We start from the raw sequence: 24,958 nt of genomic DNA, 5'->3' as shown, positions 1-24,958 counted from the left end.
TTTGAAACTTGGACTTGAGGTAAGTTGATAAAATTTACTCTTCTTGGAGGATTTTCTCTAAGAGCATGATTTGGGTCAAGAGATGTGTTATTTATAAATGTGAATTTGTGCTTGTGGGAACAAGCAGGTGCGAATGTCTTCATGTATTAAAACATTATACTGCATATGAAATGTCATGTTATTTTCTAAAAATCTTATTTTAAAGATTAGTTGGTAAAATTACTTGAGGCTAGTGTTATATGTTTATTATTAAAAACTTATATTGATGATAAAGGGATTAAATGTTTAAGTTTATTGTTATCTTTTTATGAAATGAGAATTTAATGTTTTTAAAAATTTTACATTTTAAAATATCACTTGTTAAATCTTTAAGAATTGAAATATTATTTTATTAATTTCTTTATTATGAAATGATAAAGAATTTTATTTAATTTTGTTCGAATGTTTTGGATTGACTATAAATGTCATAATTTGATAAAATAGGTATTTTGAGGTTATTTGACTATGAATCCATTTTTGGAATATCAAATATTTTGGGAATTACTAGAGAAAACTGCCGAGATATGTTTAAATCTTGAGTTCATTGCCATGGAACTACACGTGCCGATGTAGGAACACATTCCAAGGATAAGCCGAAGTTTGTGAGATAAAGTCCCCTATTGTGAGGGCAATTGATCATTACCTTAAAGTAATGAGATTAAGTCGACTCGTACCGCATTATGCTCCGGACAAGTAGGGTCAAATACATGTTGCTAGGTTGATCAACTACTGGTTGTTTATGTCAGTGTCAGGGGTGAAAGGTAATACCTGATTTTCTTAAAAAGTTGATATTATGATTTATATTTTACCAGTCTTTTCACTTAAAATGATAAAGAGTATAAATTTATGCAATCACTTATCGTTTTGTATAAAATATTAGTTGCATATATTTTATAAAGCCTTGTCCCAAGAACTCGAGTTATAAGAGTGTATGACACTTATTAAGTATTGTGGTGGTGTACTCAGGCATTGGAGGCCTCATTTCAAGGCACCACTTACTTTACATATTTCAAATAAGGTGTAGTGCGTGATGAGTGGGCGTGGCTATAATAAGCGTGGCTATAATGACTCTCTTCCTGGGGTAAAAGGGTAAGGCACCACTTTATTTCCATGATAGTCGTCATGTTGTTTCCTTCCTTTATCTTTATCTCGAATTCTCCCAATATTTATTTTATCCTTATGTCTTAGAGATTCCATAGACACTTGTCATTATTTTAGGTTGTAATCGAGAGTTATTCATATGACATGCATGAAAGAAACATTATTATCTTATATATATTCAATTAATAAAAATGAATTTAAAGATTATATTTCATGTATGGTATTAATCACTTAAAATGATTAATTTTTCAAAAATGCGTATGTGTGTATTTATTAGACATATAGGTTATTCTTGTACGAATCGGTCTATCCGAATTGGGTAGTGTGCCGAGTGTTGATCACTTAGTATTTCCACGTCCTGACTTGGTAAAGTGTCTGGCACTTCCTTGGGTGCATCGACAATGACATGAATGCCTTCCAACAACAAAAACAACTACTACACCTCAATTCTCAAACTTTGTAATTAAATAAAATAAGGAGGGAAAGGAGGAAGTGCTAATGACATTGGGGGTGCATATTTTCGTCTGTCTTGTAACTTCAGGAGATGCTCAGCTGCTCAACTTTTTCAATAATGTCCTCTATGATAGCCGCTCACGCCACAAGTGCACCACAAGTATACGATGTATAAAAGAGCCGATCAACATCTAACACAGACAGCTATGTCTACTGAAGAATTCTTTCTTTTTCTTTTTGCAATTTGAAGAGATACAGCAATCATTGCCTTCACAACTATAGAGATGTAGAACAAAAACTACAGAAAAAGGTAGACATGTGTCCTAAGTTGGCTTAAGCATTTACGACAAAAATAGAGAAGTTATAGTATGACATAGATGAACCAAGAATCATCAAAGTAGAATGCACGCTTGCCTCTTATAATTTTGTAGCTCAGTTGGTATTACCTTAAATTTCCTGATGGACAGACTAGGAACAGTTCTTTTTAGTATTACACGCCCTGACTTGGTACCTTTTCCTGAGCTCAGTCCGGCATCGACAATGATATCAATCAATACCTATAAATATCCATAACAGCAACAAAAAAAGGAAGGACAAGAGGAGACGGGTCAAAGAGAGGAAGCTTAGTGACGTTCCTTCTGTCTGCTCTACTGCTGCCCTTTTTCAATGATGTCCTCTATCCGACAAGTAAACAATTTATAAAAGAACCATTTTACATCTAACAGAGACAGCTATGTCAATATGAAGACTTGTTTCTTTTTCTTTTTCATATCTGAACTGGACTGATATCCATTAATTAATACATACATGATATTAAGAAAAACAAAGAGCTCTATGACTTCTCTAGCTTAGCAAGCTTACTGGCATTTGGTATAAAAAGAATGGGGATAAGCACTGTCACTACCAAAATCATTTTACTACTGAGTATCATTCTACATCAAAACTTTCTTCAATCTCCGTATGATTGTAAGCCAAGTCGCTAAGAAGTTCAAAGCAGAAAACCAAGATAAAGAAAGTAACATTTCTAATATAAGAAACCAAACTAGATCTGCTTCAGAGGGGAAAAAACTAAGAGTCAGACACATGCTTAAACAACTAAATCTGTTGCCTGTCAAAAGTAAATAAATAACAAAATCTGTTTGGATGTAGGGATTGGAAGCCTATAAGAGAAAGCTGAGAACAAATTGGCAGGATGGAAGAAGCAGCGTCCACGTTAGCAAATGAGACATACGCTCACCAAATCCCTGTTGACGAACCTGCCAACTCATGCTATGTGTCTATTAATCGTACAACTTCGCATTACTTCATGGAAAGACATTTACAGTGGGATTTCTTAAGGGAAGGTGTAGAGATGAACAAAAGTTAATCATTGCTTTTAACACTACCATGGGATGGCCAACGCCAGACCCGAGCTTTTCTCGGTAAAGTGGCTATTGCAATTCAATCATGAAAAAGGTTTCTTTTTCTTTCACAAACTAGAAATCCCCTATCGGTGCATAATTTGAAACAACCGTCGAACTTGTGACGTGCGCGGTGCGCCTGACCCTTACAGTTCTCCTACTGTTGAATCAAAGCCCTGGGAGCAAAAAGACATTTGTGAAGAGTCCATTTGGAGGATGGTGCTCAGAAAAAAAATAACAGACTAGGCTGCTCTTGAAAGAAAGCAGGAAGGAACTGGGAAGACTTCTTGAATCAGTATTCATTATATTTGGATGGGTGAATAAAATTAGATTCTGGGAGGACTAATTAAAAAAAAAAAGATTCTAGGAGGATGGCCAGTGTGATGCTCTTATCTTAAAATGTTCTTACCTGAGATATTTAACACTGCCTTAACTCAAGGGGCTAGTGTGCGACAATTGTTAAGCAATAGTAGTGACTATAAGAGCTTATACATCAATTGCAGGACACTTTAGGCCTGGGAGGTTGACCATATGATGAATTTATATGACTTAATTCCATAAACATAAACCCAGCAAGGCATGACGAAATGAGATGTAAAGGTTGGCAAATGAGTCGGTATTACCACCCAAAGTGTCAATAAAAAAGTTAATATTGTGGACCATTCGCTGGAAAGACTACTTCTGGAGTAGTTAATGCTGTAGTCCAGAGACGGCTTCAAATCCCTGAGAAAGAGGACCTGTTTAACTTCAGCATCACACATTCATCAACATAAAGAATATGGGAGATGCCCAAATTACAGGAAGCATAGACTGAAGCTGAAAAACCATGATTTAATTCGGTTGCCTGGCTTGCACAACATAATACTAAGGCCTTCCATCACCAAAATTAAAAGGAGCAGGGAGAGGGGATTGCCTTGCTTTAAGCCTCTTTAAGACGGAAATTAATCCCTAGGAAGAACCATTAATCAAAAAAGAGAACCTAACTAATGAGATGCAAAAAAGATATCCCGTTGACCCATTTGGGACTAAAACCATATCAGAAAGAAGATTGAGAAGAAATGCCCAATTGACATGATCAAAGCACTTTCAGTATCTACTTGCATAGAATACCAGGCTTCCTGCGTTTATGCCTACTGTCCACACATTTGTTGGCAATGACTGGAACATCTGTGATTTGCCTGCCTTTAATAAATGCAAGCTGGTGAGGAGAAACCAATTTACCTATAATTCTTTTCAGTCTTTCCAAAAGTAGTTTAGATAAAATCTTGTAGAAACTCCTAACAAGACTTATAGGCCTAAAGTCTCTTAATTCCTTGGCCTCATTCTTCTTTCGCACAAGCGCAACAAAAGAGGCATAAGACTTTTTCCGATGACTCCTGTTCATGAAACTGGTTTAGAGCCCTAAGAAGATCAGGACTGAGCACCTCCCAACATATCCCATAGAGAAGCCATCAGGGCCTAGCGTCTTAACGCCCACAGAACCTTTTGATGGTAGATTTTGAGAAGAAAAGGCTTCTTATATTTCTGTGTGTGTTTACATCCCATGAGCAAGGGAATTTATACAAAGCTCCTAATGTTTATTAAGGAAATAAAATAAATCTATACAATCAATCCAACTATCAAATCAAATCAAATCTCCTAAATATAATCAATTCTCCTTAAATCATGTTAATCAACACTCCTAAATCAAATCTCCTTGAATCATGCTAATCAACACTTCCCCTCAAGTTGGTGCAAAGATGTCGCACATGCCCAACTTGCAACTCAAAGTATGGAAAGTTCGCATGTTGAGACCTTTAGTAAACACATCAGCTAGATTTCTTTCCGGTGACACATGAAACAAACTCAAGACGCCAGTTGTAACTTTTTCTTTGATGAAGTGTCGATCAATTTCCACATGCTTTGTTCGGTCATGCTGGACTGGATTATGAGCTATACTGATGGTAGCCTTATTGTCACAGTACAAGGAAAGTTTTCCTTTTTTACACAGTCTCAATTCTTGTAGTTGCTTTTGTAGCCAAAGCAGTTCGCAAACACCTTGGGTCATAGCTCCATATTCTGCCTCTGCACTTGATCTAGCAACTACACTTTGCTTCTCCAAGTAACCCCCTACGAGCGTACAATAACCGGATGTTGATCTTCTGTCATCTAGAGATCCAGCCCAATCCACGTCTGTAAAGGCTTCTATTTAGAGGTGATCATGTTTGGAGAAAAGTAGACATTTCCCTAGAGCAGACTTCAGATACCGCAAAATGTGATGACAACTTGCATATGAGGATCTCAGGGATCATGCATGAACTGACTCACCAGGCTAACTGAATAGGCTATGTCTGGGAGAGAAATGAATCTTCCAACCAAACTCTGATATCGCTCCTTATCAACTGACTCTCCAACTCCGCTTTGTAACTTGTGATTGCTTTCAATGGGTGATTCTGCAACCTGTCTCATACCAGTTTCTTTCAAGAGATCCAGAATATACTTCCTTTGAGAAATAAAGATTCCTCTTTTGGATCAATTCCTAAGAAGTACTGCAATTTTCCAAGATCCTTGATCTCAAATTCATGTGCCAACAACTTCTTCAATCGGGCCATATGCTCTTTGTCATCTCCTATCATTACTATGTCATCAATATTAAACTATGAAAGAGTGAGTTTACTCGTTTAATGTCTTATGAAGAGGATGTGATCAGCATTGCTTTGTTGGTAACCGAAGAAAATCATTGTTTTACTGAATCGGTCAAACCAAGCTCTGGGGATTGCTTCAGTCTGTACAACGCTTTCTTCAATCTGCATATCTTTTCTTGACTCAGTGCAGTATCAATTCCAGGAGAAATCTCCATATACACCTCTTCTTCTAAGTCTCCATGAAGAAATGCAGTCTTCACATCAAACTGTTGCAAGTCCCAATCAAAATTAGTTGCACAAGACAAAAAAATTCTAGTAGTGTTCATCTTAGCAACAAGGGCAAATGTCTCTTGATAATCCACTCCATAAGTCTGAGTGAATCCCTTAGCCACCAATCTTGCTTTGAATCTTTCAATTGAGCCATCAGCTTTGTGCTTCACAGTAAAGACCCATTTGGAACCAACCAACTTCTTGTCTAGTGGTGAAGTGACAAGTTCCCAAGTCTCAGTTTTTGACAAGGCCTTCATTTCTTCAATCATAGCTTGCTTTCATTTAGGATCTGCAAAAACTTCCCTCCAATTCTGGGGAATAGATGCAGATGAAATAGATAAGGCAAAGACTCTATAGGAGGGAAACAAAGAATGATAAGAGACAAAATTAGATAAAGGGTGTTTCGTGGTGCAATATCTGACTCCTTTTCTGTGAGCAATAGGCACATCTAACTCATTAGAAAATGTAGATAACTCACCAGTAGAAGGTTCGGCTTCGGTAGATTGCATGATGGCTTCTTCTACTCTATTTCTCCTTGAGTAAGTTTTCAAATCAGACATATCCAAGCGCCCTATAGTCTCCCCCTGAATTCTATCTCCAATTTCACTTTCCCTTGTGACAATGTCATCAAGAGGTCCAGTAATTGAACTAGGTAAATGATCTTTTCCTCCTTACTACTCTCTCCCCTGAAGAGGTAATACTGAAATAAGGCTCAGATTCTCGAAAGGTAACTGTTGATTAGCATGATTCAAGGAGACTTGATTTAGGAGTGTTGATTAGCATTATTTCATCTGAGCCTTATTTCTGTATTACCTCATCACCTCTTCAGGGGGAGAGCAGTAAGGAGGAAGAGGTGATTCTACCTAGTTCCATTACTGGACCTCTTGATGACATTGTCACAGGGAAAAGTGAAATTGGAGAAAGAATTCAGGGGGAGACTATTGGGCGTTTGGATAGGCCTGATTTGAAAACTTACTCAACGAAAAATAGAGCAGAAGAAGGATCATGCAATCTACCAAAGTTGAACCTTCTTCTACGGGTGAGTTATCTACATTTCCTAATGAGTTAGATGAACGTATTGCTCTCAGAAAAGGAGTCAGATCTTGCACCACCAAACACCCTTTATCTAATTTTGTCTCCAATAATTCTTTGTCTCCCTTCTATAGAGTCTTTGCCTTGTCTATTTCTTCTGCATCTATTCCCCAGAATTGGAGGGAAGCTTTTGCATATCCTAAATAGAAACAAGCTATGATTGAAGAAATTAAGGCCTTGTCAAAAAATGAGACTTGGGAACTTGTCATTTCACCACCAGACAAGAAGTTGGTTGGCTGCACATGGGTCTTTACTGTGAAGCACAAAGCTGATGGCTCAATTGAAAGATTCAAAGCAAGATTGGTGGCCAAGGGATTCACTCAGACTTATGGAGTGGATTATCAAGAGACATTTGACCTTGTTGCTAAGATGAACACTGTTAGAATTCTTTTATCTTGTGCAACTAGTCTTGATTGGGACTTGCAACAGTTTGATGTGAAGAATGCATTTCTTCATGGAGACTTAGAAGAAGAGGTGTATATGGAGATTCCTCCTGGATTTGATACTGCACAGAGTCAAGGAAAGGTATGTAGCTTCAAGAAAGCCTTATACGGACTGAAGCAATCCCCCAGAGCTTGGTTTCACAGATTCAGCAAAGCAATGATCTCCTTCGGTTACCAACAAAGCAATGTTGATCACACCCTCTTCATAAGACATCAAACGGGTAAATTCACTCTTCTCATAGTTTATGTTGATGACATAGTAATGACAGGAGATGACAAAGAGGAGATGTCTCGATTGAAGAAGTTGTTGGCACATGAATTTGAGATCAAAGATGTAGGAAAATTGCAGTATTTCTTGGGAATTGAGGTTGCTAGATCCAAAAGAGGAATCTTTATTTCTCAAATGAAGTATATTCTAGATCTTTTGAAAGAAATCGGTAAAACAGGTTGCAGACCCGCAGAATCGCCCATTGAAAGCAATCACAAGTTACATAGCGGAGTTGGAGAATCAGTTGATAAGGAGAGATATCAGAGGCCGGTTGGAAGACCCTTTTATCTCTCCCACATTAGACCAGACAGCCTATTCAGTTAGCCTGGTGAGTCAGTTCATGCATGATCCCCGAGATTCTCATATGCGAGCTGTCTTTCACATTTTGCGGTATCTGAAGTCTACTCCAGGGAAAGGTTTACTTTTCTCCAAACATGATCACCTCCAAATATATGCCTTTACAGACACGGATTGGGCTGGATCTCTAGATGACAGAAGATCAACATCCGGTTACTGTACGCTCGTAAGAGGAAACTTGGCTACTTGGAGAAGCAAGAAGCAAAGTGCAGTTGCTAGATCAAGTGCGGAGGCAGAATATAGAGCTATGGCCCAGGGTGTTTGCGAACTGATTTGGCTACAAAAGCTACTACAGGAATTGAGACCGTATGAAAAAGGAAAACTTTCCTTGTACTGTGAAAATAAAGTTGCCATCAGTATAGCTCATAATCAAGTCCAGCATGACCGAACAAAGCATATGAAAATTGATCGACATTTCATCAAAGAAAAAGTTACAACTGGTGTCTTAAGTTTGTTTCATGTGCCATCGAAAAAACAGCTAGCTGATGTGTTTACCAAAGGTCTCAACAAGCGAACTTTCGATACTTTGAGTTGCAAGTTGGGCATGTGCGACATCTTGCACCAACTTGAAGGGGAGTGCTGATTAGCATGATTCAAGGAAACTTGATTTAGGAGTGTTGATTAGCATGGTTTCAGGATATTTGATTATATTTAGGAGATCTGAGTTTATTCTGATTTGATTTGATAGCTGGATTGATTGTATGGATTTATTTTATTTCCTTAATTAGCATTAGGAGCTTTGTATAAATTCCATTGCTCATGGGATGTAAATATACGCAGAAATACAAGAAGCCTTTTCTTCTTCTCAAAATCTACACTAACAAAAGATCTCCTAGAAGGAGGATGATAACATTTGTAACCTTTCTGTGTCGGAGAATACCCAATGAAAACACATTTTAAAGCTCTAGGATCAAGTTTTCCAGAATTTCTAGTGCGGACAAAGCAAACACACCCAAACACCTTTGAAGGAACAATACATTCATTCTTACTCTTTAAAGCTTCCAGCGAACTTTGAAAATTGAGGGGTTTAAGTGGAATTTTGTTGATAAGATAGGCAGCCGCTAGAATAGCATCCCCCCAATAAAGTTTTGGTAGATGCATTGTGAACATAAGAGATCTTGTTGCTTCTAACAGATGCCTATTTTTTCTTTCAGCGACCCCATTTAGTGCACTAGTGTAAGAACAACTAGTCTGATGGACTATCCCATTGGACTCCAAATAAGCACCAAATCTTTTATCCTTATATTCGCTGTCATTGTCAGTTCTCAAGATTTTTATTTTGGCATCAAACTGAGTACAAATCATCTTACGAAATGACTGAAAACAAGAGAAAACTTCACTTTTGGCTTTTAACAAATATACCCAAGTCATCCTAGTGCAGCAATCAATGAAAGTAACAAACCATCGACTACAAGACAAAGAAACAGTTTGGGTAGGACCCCATACATCAGAATGAATAGTCATAAACGGAGTTGTGCTTCTATTATCACTCACAGGATAAGAGTTTCTAGTATGCTTGGCATATTCACACGCATCACAGAACAAAGATTCAAATCGAGTCCTTGAAAACAAATCGGGATATAACTTCTTCAAAACAAAGAATGATGGGTATCCTAACCGTCTATGCCGCTTTATTATTTCTTGGTTGACATCCTTACTTTCCCCAAAAAAGGCTTGACCAGAGTTTTGAATTCCATCTAATATATACAAGTCATCACACAATCTACCACTGCCAATCTTTTTACCTGTTTGAAGATCCTGAAAAATATACTGATTGGGAAAGAACCCAATTTTACAGTTTAGAGCTTTGGTGATGGCACTAACAGATAAAAGACTGATAAGGAATTCAGGGACATGGAGAACGGATGGTAGTTTAATATTAGGAGTACAAATGAGAAAACCTGTTCCACAAATAGGTGTTAAAGAACCATTGGCTATTTTAACATTATCTCCTTTGGGACACGGAGAATAGTTTTGAATGCCTTTAGAAGAGCCTGTCACGTGTCTATTTGCACCAGAATCAACAATCCAAGAATTAAGGTGAGCAGCAAAGGCAGTACCTGATTGCACATGATTGGATGTGGCAACATTAGCGGAGTCAAGTTTGGCTAGGAGACGACGAAGAAGCTGAATTTCATTCGAAGACAAGATTTCTCCAGAAACCGTCTCCTTGCATATCTCCATATTTCTGCCCAATCAAAAGGAAATCTGAAGAAAATTGCTCAAAAATAATCTGTCTCGCGGGAAACCAAATTTGTCTCGAGTGAACCTTAACTCCGGTGAACGGAAAAATCAAAACTTGTAGGGATAGGCTCGGAATGTTCCAGTGACCCTAACAGAAAAAAAATCCCAAAAACAAAACTGACCAGAAGGAGTTTGTATTGTGGACAGCCACCAAGAGAGAAAACTCGATCTCTTTGATAAAAACGAAAAACTAGTGCTGGGAGATAACTCACCTCAAAAAGACAGCAATGGCTCTGATACCATGTAAATTTTGAGAAGAAGAAAAGGCTTCTTATATTTCTGTGTGTTTACATCCCATGAGCAAGGGAATTTATACTCACATTGCCATCTTCCAAAAGAATCGGGTATTCTTATCGACCTATTGCAACCACAAACTTCGTAAGTTTTGCAGTACGGGAAGAACATTGATATAGAGTTCAGTATTCTTTGGGAGGCTTTTATAGGTTCTTATATCTACTTTCTATTTCGTTTAATAGTATGGAGATTTAATTCTTTGTTATGTAGGAGGTCAAGAAAGTATTTTTGGGTTCTGAAAGTATTTACAAGGATTTTTATTCTAGTTATTTCTTTAGATGAAGCAAGAAGGTTTCATTAGTAAGGCATCAAGAAGATGCAATAAGTACAAATGCTACCAAGACTAGGGAGCTAACGAAGTCCCTCTTTCCTAGTTATCTATGCTCTTTATATTTGTTTGCAGTCTAAAATAGATCAAAATTAAGTTCAAGCAAATACTAATTTGATATTAGTTTTGTAAAAGTTAGATTTACTCAGGATACTACTCCATACTTGTTAGATGATTTTATTTATTTGGATGTCTAACAAGTATGGAGTAGTATCCTGAGTATTGTGCCTATACATAATTATTTTATCATTTTAGTTGATGATGAATAGGTACTTTTTTAGTTGATTTGTATGTATAAGCAGACCACCACAATTATGATGTTGACGGCTATATTCTTAATGGATAAAAGTTGGAAAACATATTGAATAGGACTGATCTTTTATTAAGAATGGCGCCAAACACTTTCTTCATTTTGTCTTATTAGATGGGCTTGATGCATCTGAAATCTCATGTCCATGTTGAAAGTGTCGTAATATAAAATTTGTCCAAATAAATTTGACTGATGAACACATTGTGGCGGATGAATTTCCAAATATTTATACTACTTAAATTTTTCATGGTAAGGCATCATCTTCATCAATGTTTGTTGATCGATTAGATAGAGACGATGAAATACTATACTTTTTACATGATGATTTTGGAGTTCTTTCTAGTTTCTATAACTGACTTTGTTGAGATGGACGGTAATGGTGATGAATTTGGTGGGTCAAATCAATGTGGGGGTTTGATAATAAGATTGAGAAATTTTTTAACTAGTTGAAAGAAGTTGAGCGTGTCTTATAAAAAAAGTTGAGCGTAATCACTTGTAAGTAAATATTCGCTACTTTTTTCTCTTATTCGTCTATTACATTTAAAGTGTCTTAATGGGTGGAAAAATAATTTATTTTTCACGCTGCTAGAGTTGCTAAACGATGTGTTTCCTGAAGGTGAAACATTGCCCAAGTCATTTGATGATGCAGAAAAAAATTATTAAGGATTTAGAGCTTTGACACAAAAATATACACGCATGTCAAAATGATTGTATGATCTATTGGAATGAGACAAAAGATAGAACGGATAGTACATTTTGCAAAGCTTAAGATACAAACAACTTGAAGATGGATCAATTAGTTGTAGTTCAGAAACCTCAAAAATTCCAACAAATGTGTTTAGATATTTTCCGTTGATACCAAGGCTTCAAAAACTATTCATGTCATCTGAAACATCTATTCAAATGAGATCACATGCTTTTGGTCGCACTAGAAACGAAGTAATGTGACTTCCTACTGAGAGTATTGCTTGGAGAAAATTTGACGAATCGCATCTAGCTTTTGCTCAAGGTCCTCGGAATGTTAGATTTGGATTGGCTTTAGTCCATCCAAGTCTATGTCTCTCTTTTTCTTTTTAGGAAGATCAAGTCTATGTCTATCTCAAATAGCACATGATCAGTTGTCTTTATTCAATATAACTTACCACTATAATTGTGCACGAAACAACCATATATGATATTGGCAATGATTATTGATGGCCCTTGTGCGGTGGACAATGTTATTGATATCTATTTATGACTCTTAGTTAATTAGTTAAAAGAATTATAGATTAGTGTTGACAACTATGATGCATTAAATTGCATGTTCCAGACGCATGCATCATTTCTATTGGACAATTAGTGATTTCCTAGCACTAGGTAACTTAAAGTGTCATCAAAATAGTTTTCACATATCACAATAAGTTGCTTGGAAAATCACTGATTGCCCAGAACAATGATGCACGCATCCGAAACATATGATTGTTTGAGGCAACACCAACTCATAATTCTTTCAACTCCTTAGCTAAAGGTCGTAGATAGACATCAATATCATTGCCCGGTGCATAAAGCCATCAATAATCATTGATAATAGGGTAAAGGGCCATGTTTGCCCTTGAACTATTCGAAATGGGACAACTCTCTCCTCCAATTCATATTTGACATACAAATGCCTCGTCATTAGCCAAAGTAGCACAAAAAGTCCCTCCTCACTAACGATTAATCCAACTCAGATGAAAAATGGCCAATTTTACCCTTGAACTATTTGAAATGGGACAATTCTATCCTCCATCAATAGGTTATTCAATATCATTCCCAAAACTTTGAAAGCAGTGTATTTAGGCCTCTAGTCCTTTTTAACATATTATAAATCACCCTTAACAATTTCCTTTTATTTGCTTTATAATTGAGTAATAAATATTGAACCGGCAACAAATTCTTGTTCCTGATTACAAATCTTCACAAATTGATTCAACTTCCTTGGGAAAAAAATCTTTTTTCTGTTGTCAACTAATAAAATGGCATATATACGATGTTCAGATAGTATAAAGTTAAATTGAATGTCAAATGATCATTAGTAAGGAGTGATCGAATGTTAAAAGTATAATTGAATAAAAACTAGCATTTTGACGAACTTAAACTATCTCAACACTTTTACTTCAACCTATTAATTGATCACTAGATCAAGACTCATAAAAAATATAGACTAAAAGAGAATATCACAATCTAATGATATATTTGACCTTTCTTTCTATAAGGTTTACACAAAGTTGTATGGTTCAGATATTAAATGTTAGGAAAATTAACCTAAAACTCCTATATTTACATAGCATATACTTTTAGTACCTATTATATATCAATTTTGGCATAAATAGTTGGGAAAACTAACTTAAAGGCCTCAACTTTCTTTCATTTTCTCCAAACAAAATAGCTTCTCCGTAATACTTGGAGTTTTCTGCTGCATTTTGCAATACATTCTTGTTAGCAATTAATTTAATCAAGAAATTATGCAGCTTGTTCAATTTACTTAGTATCCAAAAATGTATTTGTATAATATATATAATTATTTCATGCACAACCATGATGGCAAATTACATGGAACCAAGACAATTGGTTTCATGCACAACCATTATGGCAAATTACATGGCAGTATTTTGGATAGCGTGCGGCGACAAATAGCGACGAGGGCCCGCTTCACTGAGGCGAGAGGCGCGCAGCGAATTGCTCGCCTTTTTGATGTGAAGCGACAATTTATACAAAAACATAAAATATTATATACATATAACTAAAAACTCAATAACAATAATATATTAATAAATATATCATTCAAAAATTAAAGACTCAATAGATAGTCATAGACTCATAGTAGATTCATAAACTAAAGTCTAATAGTCTAAAACAAGCAACATCTATTCTTCTTCAAGATTTTCAAATTCTACAACTTCATGAATGTTAGCATTATATTGGCTATCATCTTCTTCATCCTCGGAGTCTTCATCAATTAGGGACCGGCTTGAACTTGCTACTCCCTTTCCCTTGTAACTTGAAGAACTCCCTCTAAGATCATAGATATTCTCCTCAACTCCAGCTGCCATAGAAACAGTACCCCAATCAAGATCATCTCCTCCATACACTTGTTCATCTTCATGATTTTGGGGGGCTCCAGTTAACCATTCATTTGCCTCGTCAATGTTGTCCAACAAAATTGAATCAATGGTATCGCGAGCTTCATAACGTCGCCTCAATGTTCTATTGTATTTAATATACACTAGATCATTGAGACGCGATAGCTCAAGCCTATTCCTTTTCTTGGAGTGAATCTGCGCATAAGTTGTTTAGATTAATTAATAGATACTAATAATAATACAATATAGAATATATTAATATAATAAATCTACTTCTTACATGCTCAAATACGCTCCAATTTCTCTCGCATCCAGATGCACTACAAGTTAGGCTTAGTACTTTGATGGCAAACTTTTGCAAGTTTGGAGTTTGATGTCCAAATTGCTTCCACCATTCAACTATAGAAAAATATTTTAAAAGTTAATAAGTATAAATCAAATAAATTAATTTAAAGTTATAAGGATATCTATATTAAAGTTAGTTACCTGGCGACCTTATGTCTCTGGCTCTAATGGCCGCTTGTAAACCAAATAGGCCCTCTGCTTGTGAGTACCTACCAAACTCCTCCCCTATTTGATCTATCGTCGCTGAATTAGGGACCAACTTCTCAAGACATGCATGGTATCCAATCCACACCTCTGAAGCCAAAGTTTCATCTCTAGTGTTCTTGTAAAATAATCCTGGGTTCAGAAGATGGCCTGCTGCATGCAAAGGTCGATGGAGTTGATTCTCCCACCTGATATCAATTATCTCAAAAACTTTCTCATATTTTCTAACATCTCCCTCAAATGACGCTGCAATAGTCTCTTTGGCTCTATCCATAGCTTCATAAAGATAGCCCATTGGTGGTTTTCTCTCCCCATCCACCATACGACGTACCCTAATCAAAGGACCACCAACTTTAAGAGCTCGAACGACGTCATTCCAGAATGATGGAGAAATAAGAACTTTGGCAGTTTCCTTTCCCGCAACTTCCTTTGCATATCTATTATCTTTCCATTCATTTGAAAGAACTAGCTTTCTCAAGTTTTTCTTTTGCAAGTAAAAACTATGCAAAGTTAAGAAAGCCATTGAAAATCTAGTCTTGGTCGGTCTCACCAAATTTCTTTCATTTGTGAATTTCCTCATCAAATTCAACAACAACGGCCTCTGACAGATGTAAGAATATACCCTGACGGCCTTAGTGAAAACTGTAAAAGTAACAATAACAATTTTATAGTTAATACTTAATAGGATAGGACATAAGTATAAATAACTATATTAAAGTTACCTGAAGCATATGGGTTTTCCTTGAATATGTCACCAAACATCAAGTTGATACAATGGGTAGCACATGGAGTCCATCATCCTACCCGCACTAACATTCTCACTAGCATTATCTGTAACAATGTGTACAACATTTTCCTTTCCAATTTTATCAATAGTCTTTCTAAACAAGCTGTACATTTTGCTTCCATCCGTAGAAGAGTTGCTAGCATCGTGAGATTCAAGAAAAACACTCCCTCTTGGAGAGTTCACCAACACATTTATGATCATTTTTCCATTCCGTGCTGTCCATTTATCCATCATAATGGAACATCCAAACTTGTTCCATTCCACTTTATGCTCCTCAATAATTTGGTCTATCTTCTTCACCTCTTTTTTAAGATGAGTTACTCTAACTTCATGATAGCTAGGAGGCTTCATTCCTGGGCCATATTGTCCTACGGCCTCAATGAATTTATCAAAAGTTTTGTAGTTAACACAGTTGAAAGGAAGCCTTGAATCATACATCCATGCTGCAAAGGCACTTATGGCGCGGTCCCTCAAAATCTTCTTGGCTTCTAAATCTAGACCTTCTTCACCTTTTCCCTTTTCTTGTTGTTTTGCCGAGAAATAAAGATTGAGAGGACCTTTTGTCACTGTACGTGCCGTCGTGGATGACCCACAAGAACTATTTGAAGATACCTTATGAGTTTGGGGGGGAGGTCTCATTTCACCATCTTCATCCATTTCATCATCTTCATCAATTAGATTCACCGATGCTTCAAAATTCATTTGAGTTCTTGTCACATTTTTCTTATCAACAAACGCTTTTACTTCCTCCCTAACCTCGGGCGGACAAAGGGGACATTGTACTACATTTTAAAATCCACCTATCAAATGTTGCTTGTGACGAGTTATCCCACCATTATATGTTTTTTCACAAAACACACATTTAATTGCGGATCTTGATGAGCCTTGTATAGCATAATTCCAAGCTATATCATTTCGTTTATTACTATCGGATGAAGTCATTTCAACGCTATTTTATTGAAAAAAAAATTATCAAGTCAATATGCAATTAATTCTACTCTATAAGTCAATAATTGAAGCAAAAAGCAAACAAAACGGGGCCTGAAAAAACCAGAACGTTTGTTAAGAGAAGAAGCAACCTCTGTTATTTTGCAAAAACAGGGTTTCGAAACAACCTCTGTTATTTTGCCAAAACAGAACCAAAAAAAATAGAGCACAAAAACAGACCTCTGTTAAGAGAAGAAGAAACCTCTGTATTTTGCTCGAAAAATAGAGCAGAAAACAGACCTCTGTTTCTGTTCTTTTCGACAAAAAACAGAGGAAAAAAAATAGAAAGAAGAAGAGAAGAAGGAGAAAGAAGAAAGAAGAAAGAAGAAAAGAGAAGAAGCATACCTGGTCTTTCAATGGCTGGAACCTCAAGCTTCTGAAAGAAGAAGACGATGGCAGACGATGGCTCGCGAGTTCAGAACGTCAAAGAAGCTCTGTTGTTTTGTTCAAGTTGAAGAAGCTATGTTGTCAAGCCCTAATAGCGACCCTTTTTGTTGAGTCTTTGCTTTTTTTCTTTTTTTTAAAAAAAAAACAAAAGGCGACGCTATGGTCACTTCTCGCGACACTGTCGCCTCTCGCCACACAGGCAGAGGAGAGCGCTATTTTGAAACGCAACGCAACAGAGGCTCTGTGGCGACACTGTCTCGCCTTGCCTCACGCTATTAGCGCTGCGGCGAGCGCTATTTATAACACTGTTACATGGAACCAAGACAACTGGCCATAAGCTATGTGAGATAGACATAGACTTAAATGGACTAAAGTCATATGAAGATAATCAAGTCTAACATTCTAAGGATCTCGAGCAAAATCTAGATGTGATTTATCAAATTGTCTCTAAGCAATATTATCAACAAGATTTCGCATTACTATGTCTCTAGTGTGACCTTCAGCATGCTATCTCATTTGAGTAGATGTTTTAGATGACATGAATAACCTTTGAAGTCTTGGTATCAATGAAAAACATCTAAACACCTTTGTTGGAATTTAATGAGGTTTCTGAGCTATAACTAATTGATGCACCTACAAATTGTTTATTTCTTGGAGCTTTGCAGAACTTATAATCTCTTCTATCTTTTGTCTCATTCCAATAGATCATACCGTAATGTGGACACGTATGTATCTGTTTGTATTTAAGCTCTAAATTTTTAAAAAAATTCTTTGCAAACATTAGAGGACTTGGACAATGTTTTACCTTCAGAAAATCTTTTAGCAACTCTAGCAGCATGAAAAATAAATTGTTGCTCTACCCATTGAGACACTTTAAATGTAATAAACGAGCAAGGAAAGAAAGTAATGAATATTTGCTTCCCAATTATAAATCACGCTTAGCTTCTTTCATTAAGTTAAAAAATTCTTCAGTCTTCTTATCAAACCTCCTTCTATGTTTGATTTAACCGACCAAATCTATCATCAGTACTGTCCATATCAACAAAGTCTCTTGTAGGAGGAACTCAAAAAATATCATGTAACAAGTCTTATATTTCATCGCCCCTATCCAATTGATTAAAGGACATTAACGAAGATGATATATCGCCATGAAAAATCCAAGTATTGTAACTAGTTAGAAATCCATCAACCACATTGTGTTCAATAATAAAATCTTTTGGAACAAATTTCATATTACGACACTTTCGGCATGAACACAAGATTTTTGATGCATCAAGCCTATCTAATGAAGCAAAATGAAGAAAATCTTTGGCTCCGTTCTAGTATAAAGAATCATTCTTATTCAATATGTTTATCCTATTCTTATTCATTAATATATATATATAGAGAGAAGGGGGGGGGGGGGGTTAATAAAAAAGTATGCCATTCATCATCAACTAAACACATTGATAAAATAAATATACACAGGCATAATATTCAGAAATTAGAAAGGATAAATCACAACATATGCATATTTACATCATACTTTACTAATGAATTAAAAGATATTGTCCATAATAATGATTAAAAAAATATATCCTGATTCAATTTCTTTTTCTAAAGTTAATCTTGCGAACCAAAAATTTTAACATTTTATGGTGGCTAAGCAATATCAAACTACTAGACACCCAAAAAATAAAATAATCAAACAAGGACAGAATAGAATTTTGAGTAAATCCAACTTTTACGGAACTAATAACAAATTAATATTTGATTTAACTTAATCTAGATCTATTTTAGAATGCAAACAAATATAAAGAGCCTAATTAACTAGGAAACAAGAAACCTCCAAAATACTTTTAGAACACAAAAACACTTTTCTGACTCCTACATAACAAAGAATTAGCTCTCCATATTATTAAACGAAATAGAAAATAGATTCGAACCTGCAAAAGCCTCACAAAGATTCTTGAACCCTATATCAATGTTATTCCAGTATTGTTGCCTCCATTTCATGTATTCGTCAAACTGCAAAACAAATGGCGAACTATCGACTGATAGATAGAATGTACAGAGATTCACGTGAAATTACATAATGTGCGAACATAGTATAAGAATTACTTTAAGAATAAATCAAGAGCCAACGCCAAATCTTAGTAACAATCTCTACGTATCTGTAATGCTATTGGTTCCAAATCTCTTCAATCAGTAAGGATCTCAATTAGAGGAATAGTAGCACTCGCCTTACGCACAGTCCAAGCTTGATAAAATACTAAGAATCATCGGTAGTTTGAAATTTTTAATTAGTAAAGAAAGATACAATTTTAGGAAATTCAAATGAGGGAAGCCCTAAAACCTTTAAAGCAAAAAAAAAAATCAAATCTCCAAACTAGTCCAAAGCTCTCCATATTCTTTGATAGACTTAATTTGTAGAGAGCGAATGCATTATGGAGCCAGAGTCGACCAAGTTTGAAAAATTGGACGGGATTTGAGAAAAGATAGAGTAGATTTGTGAAATACCTGCATCATAGACTTCTATTTGGTTTTGGTATTCAATCGGGGGTTTGGTGCTTCTACGAATTGGGTGTCTTCTGGTGGCAATATCTTGGCTAATCATTTTTTTCTATAAGGTAATAAATTTCATTAAAAAGAGCAAAATAGATGCGCGTATACAAGGAGTATACCAAAAAGTAGAAAACCTTACAAGAGAACATGATTTTCTACGAATGACACCCAATCTTCTATACAAATAAGAACTTCATGGGTGCACCCAAAAATAAATAAGGGAAAACTGAAAAGAGGCTACTCCTCGAGCGTACAAGATCTTTCTCTACTCCATCAAAAGCTCTCATATTCCTCTCACTCCAAACAACCCACATGAGTGCTAGAGTGGCCTTTGATGGTTCTAATTTTCTAGACTTTTTGGTCTTATGCTTTGTTTGTATTGCTTTTAGAAGAGTACTCACTTATTCTAATTGTACAAACAACATTAAACTTACCTAAATAGATTATTTTAACCTCTTTTTGTTCCGAACTCTTTTGTTGATTATAAAATTTATGCATCCAGTAGTTTTTCTATTCTAGTGCTAAATATAAATAATGATTCATTTAACAATTAAAAAAATCCAACATTAGTTGTAAACGTTGGTAATATCGACCAATAATATGACATTCGATATAAAAGTCACAATGTTTTTGACATTTTGCATCAAAAGCCGTTTTTACAGCATTTTTATAGGTGTAATTAAATTATTTTTTTTCCAACATTTATTCAAATGTCACTAAATAAATACCGTTGTATCATCACTTTCTTGCAGTGATAGGTGTACAAGTCAAGATGCACGACACAGAACTTGGTAATTAGGTCTGAGTATAGCATATGCAATGGAAGCGTCAGCTCTGGTTTAAAACAAATATGATATATCGTTGATGAATATTAAATCTACAGAAAGAGAGATACCATCATCAAAATATACTTAAGCGATACAAAAAAATGATCATTGACTTACTGGGCAGCCAAATTTGATAGTTCCGCCACTTTAACCTTTGGTGACCAAGATAACCTAAGAACGCAATCAAATATTTTAGCCACATGTCAAATGGTTTTTATTATAAGGTCAAACATCACAGCAATAACTGCCTTCTTATAGTAAATAATATGCCAGAGTAACCCTACCTCAGTTGAACATCACCAGTTCCAAAATAGGGTACCAGCTGAACTATTTAAGAAAATTGTAATGACCAAAGTTATCAGTATTTACCAGGTAAAATAACTAAACCATCAGCTGCCACCCTTGCCAACTCTGGAAGTGTCTTGTTAGATATCTTGGAGATCATTAATCCGCTGCATCCAACACTGTGACAAGAGAGAATGATTTTGAAATTTGAAAGGTAGGGAAGTAAAAACTTGATATTTGCTACTAGCAAAATCCCTTTGTGAACAAGAGCCTTGCAGTTGCTATCAGTTTCATCTAAACCATATGGTTCAAAGCCCCAAGCTTCAGTATCCTCTTCTTTTAATAGTTTAGACACCGCTGAACAAGACTCAGGGCCTACATGCAACATTTTTCGCATATTATCACTGTATGCTTTCTTCAGTACAGATAATGCTCTTTGAAGCTCAGCTGTACTTCAAACACAACCTAAACGTGTCCTTGTAGAAGGGCATTCACTGAACCAGGGAACTTGACCGAGAGTTTACTGCAAATGCAAAGTACAAAGGTGTGGAAAAATTGTCTCTAGGTGTCAATTTTAGTGCCTGTAGACGAGGAGGGACGGAGAACCTTTTTCAAGGGATTGATGCACATCCACAGGTTCAATGCTTGGTTTTGCCGGACTCTTCTTTTGTGGACAAATGGGAGTTTCATTAATGGCTAATATGATTTATTTTAACTATTTAAATACATTGCAGATTGTACAGATTCAATCTGAATTTCGGACCAACAATGTATCCCTAGTCCTATCCACATTCCGTGACTTTAAGTACAGGGAGGACACAACATTGGAGCCAATAGCAATAGATCAAAAATATTTACTGATTTCAAGAAAAACAACTCCATAAGCCAAGATCCAAATAAGTATGGTGCAAACATAAGTTTCTGCAACCGAACGACACTTCTACTGATGACAAATAGAGTTGATTGTTTAATCACCAGAATTTCTTCAAAAAGTTCTCAGGCAGTGCAGTGAATGAATCACCCTTTGCATATAAGGTCCAAGATAACCACAGCCATGAAACAACACTTCTACATTTATATGAAGAAAGCAACAAATGTGACAGATTGCTTATGATGATTCCCAGGACAAAATGTTCCAGAATTTCTCTCACAAACAAGAGAAGGTACGGATGTTAAGACCCAGAAAACAAAACATTTTATTTGGACCACATACCATTACATAAAGAGAACGACTGAGAAGATTTAAACACAAGAATTCCTCAAAAGAAAAGATCACCTAGATTACATTCTAATACATTCAAAGAAAGCTGCAAATACTTTGACATCTCATACCATGTCGAGAAGATAGAAAGCAAAAAACACAATTTTGAAACCAACAAATAAAAAATCTTTGATGCTTAATTGCATGTGTAAACTCCACTTGAATACCTGTGATCAACCTCATAAAAATCGGCCTTGCCCTCTATAGCTGGCTGCATAGAAATGCCAGACAAAGATCTAGGCCCTTGGGATGAGAACTTTACGTAACCAAAAAGCACTAGCTCTTCCCCACCATCATCATCATTAATATCTATAGGGAACCTCGCCCTCAGCTTACCAGGATGACCCTTGAGTGGGATCTCATCAACATGCCATTTCAGTTCTCTCTCAGACCGGTTCAATACAGCTTTGGGTGTAACTTTCAATAATGTGGGGTCTACTGGCAATTTCAGGACAAAGGTTACATTGGTTAATGGAACTGGAAGATCAGGATTTGCAACGTACTGCAGCATTACAGAAAGTAATGTCCCACTAAGACGCTTAACAAGTCGAATCCTCAAAGGCAATGGAGTTAAACGCGGCAGCAAACTGTACTTAATAATAGGTATAGGCTCATTTGAAGGTGCTGTCTTCACATGAAACAAACCATTTCCAAGGCTGCTCACATGAGAGTTTTGCATGACAAACCTCTTAACACCAGCGGTGCCTTCAACCTTGAAGGAAAACTCAGTTTCCTTATCATCAGAAGACTTCGGGGGCAGTGTTCTTAAGAAAACAACGCCCATCAACCCAACCCTAGCGAGCAACGATTCTCTGAACTCCGCACTGATCTCCTCGGTGATGAACATTTCTGGACCATTCATTTTCTTCACCAAAATATCCTCAAGTTTTTTCCCAGCACCACCATCAGTAGCAGCTCCAGCTGCAGCTTTAGGTGGTTCACTAGTCTCCAGTAACTCAAGCCCACCAAGACCCTGATCTTTCTTCACCTTTTTCGTTCCCACATACTCTGAAGCATCTAATCCACCACCCCAAGCATCATTAATCCCTTCAAAATCCTGCTGCAGAGTTGATCCGTCAATACTAAACTCTATCCCACCATAATCCCCTTCAAACCCTTCCACACCAATATGGGTTGACTGGGTAGCTGCAGCAGGTGGCAAGGTAGTCACCTCAAGCCCTGCCAATGCTTTCGATACATCCGAACTATCCTTATCCTTATCCTTCTTAAAATCACCCACCAAAGACTCCGGCTTATTAATCATATCACTTGCAGCAAATGGATCTTTCTCCCCCTCAATCTCCTCAATTTTCTCCTCCTCCTTTTCTCCACCCGTAATCGCCAACGATGCTGCCACCTCATCACCCGCCTCCAACGTCTCCTGAGGCAACTCAAACAAGACTTTTGAGAATGATTCCACTCCACCTTCTTGTTCCAACGCATGAGCCTCCACATTCACCCAACTATCAGCTCCCCTGATCTTATTCTCCGTATGAATAGCAGAATGCACCATCTTGGCAATACTCTCCCCGTGCATAGACGCCAACATAGCAGCCAGCCTAATATTACTAACTCCTCTTAACACAATATCCAAAGCCATATATATCTCTGCGTACTTCTTAGCTAACTTCTCCGGAGTGACATCAACACCCCGGCATGCAGTAACCACCACAGAAACAGCTTGATTCACAATACTAATACACTCAAACACATTATTAACAACCATTTCTTTGTCGTTATTATCATCAGCAGTGGTAATAGCAAGGACATAAATTGAGTTAACAAGGCGGTATACAACACGGTACCTGGATTCGACACCAACAATAACTTGACCCGAAGAAGCAGCGAGCGGATCATCACCAAGGGACATAGAAGGATCAGAAGAAGAGTCGGAGGGGGTGGGTGGGTGGACTTGTTTGGAAAAGGCAAGGCGGGTTCGGCGAAAAGCGGAAAGGGCCATTAGGGCACGAGAAGGAGGGAACCATTCACGGGTTTGGAGTAGGATGTCATGCCCATTTGTGGGTTGAAGGGAAAGTGCCAAACAAGACATTTTGGGGGCTGATCTTTAAATCAGATCTTGGTAAATTCTATAGAATTGAAAGTTCTGTATGTGTGTGTGTTGTGTGTGTTTTCTCAAGAAAAATCTGATATTCTAGATCATGTTTCAACCTGCAATTTGACAAAGATTCACTTACTTGAGAAGAGAAGTGCAGAGAATCAAGGGCGGCTCTAGCGTAAGGCAAGTGAACCTCTTGCCTTAGTCCCCAAATAATTAAGGCCCCAAAAATATAAAGTACTACTATATCATTATATAATATATGTAATTTATATTTATACAATTATTGATAAAATATTTTAAATTCTAATATTTATTTAAATTTGGTAAATATAGGAATGGATGACTTAATAGGATAAAACTTTTCTCTCATTAAATTAAATAATATATTTATCTTCTCATCAATTCTATTTTTCTTTCTTTTTTCATATTTTTTACTATTTTACTTTCTAATTTCAAATCAAATTCTCTAAATTAGCTATTCCTTTTGTCACATTTGATAGATCCTCATATTAGTAATCAAGATCTTTTGTGTCTCATTTTTTAAACTAAGAAATCCTAGAGACAAGTATCGTAAGGTTCAAAACACGATCGATAATATGCTCAATCCTTTTACCATTTTCGTTTAATGCTATATTTTTTATAGGAAGTTCAATACCATATGACTTACGTCTAACCCACATATTATATGTTGTTCTCTCACTATTTTTTTTTGGACTCAATATTATATGGATATTATGAAAGAAATTTTAGGGTCTTTTAATATATTTTAGTTTTAAGCCACCAGTTCCGTTGAGCCGCCCTTATTAATGATCAACAATTATTTGAAGACCACTGCCCATGAACGTGTTATTCAACAGCTTCATTCACATTTGGTGACCAAATAACACATTCACTGATTGTTGTCTTATCTTAATTGAGATTCTATAAAATTTGATTGAGAATAGCAGG

The 24,958-nt window shown here is 36.4% G+C and overlaps 2 protein-coding genes across 21 annotated transcripts; both read right to left on the bottom strand.

Moving 5' to 3' along the window:
- Positions 1–1,910: 1,910 nt before the first annotated feature.
- On the bottom strand, positions 1,911–24,234 carry LOC107795256 (uncharacterized). Of its 20 annotated transcripts, none has more exons than XR_012695057.1 (6): positions 22,119–24,228; positions 20,775–20,869; positions 20,523–20,576; positions 19,534–19,636; positions 18,960–19,041; positions 9,509–10,649 (listed from the first exon to the last, which is right to left on the bottom strand). XR_012695057.1 is itself a non-coding variant. In XM_016617852.2 (4 exons), the coding sequence occupies exons 1-4, from the start codon at positions 23,999–24,001 to the stop codon at positions 19,026–19,028; spliced, it is 2,067 nt and encodes a 688-aa protein (XP_016473338.2). In that variant the 5' UTR covers positions 24,002–24,228; the 3' UTR covers positions 16,764–19,025. The 20 variants fall into 20 exon arrangements, 2 of the variants coding, with proteins under 2 accessions (XP_016473338.2, XP_016473339.2); XR_012695053.1 differs by lacking the exon at positions 19,534–19,636 and having other exon boundaries at positions 9,509–10,379; positions 10,504–10,649; positions 18,960–19,060; XR_012695061.1 differs by lacking the exon at positions 19,534–19,636 and having other exon boundaries at positions 9,509–10,235; positions 10,504–10,649.
- LOC107795257 (uncharacterized) lies at positions 14,109–16,362 on the bottom strand. The gene is made up of 4 exons (XM_075221299.1): positions 15,678–16,362; positions 14,811–15,515; positions 14,605–14,723; positions 14,109–14,519 (listed from the first exon to the last, which is right to left on the bottom strand). Exons 1-4 carry the CDS (start codon positions 16,360–16,362, stop codon positions 14,109–14,111), a joined length of 1,920 nt encoding a protein of 639 aa, XP_075077400.1.
- Positions 24,235–24,958: the final 724 nt, after the last annotated feature.

Source organism: Nicotiana tabacum, chromosome 9, assembly GCF_000715075.1.
Source record: "Nicotiana tabacum cultivar K326 chromosome 9, ASM71507v2, whole genome shotgun sequence".
NCBI classification, from domain to species: Eukaryota; Viridiplantae; Streptophyta; class Magnoliopsida; order Solanales; family Solanaceae; genus Nicotiana; species Nicotiana tabacum.
This window is presented reverse-complemented; position numbering and strand designations above follow the sequence as displayed.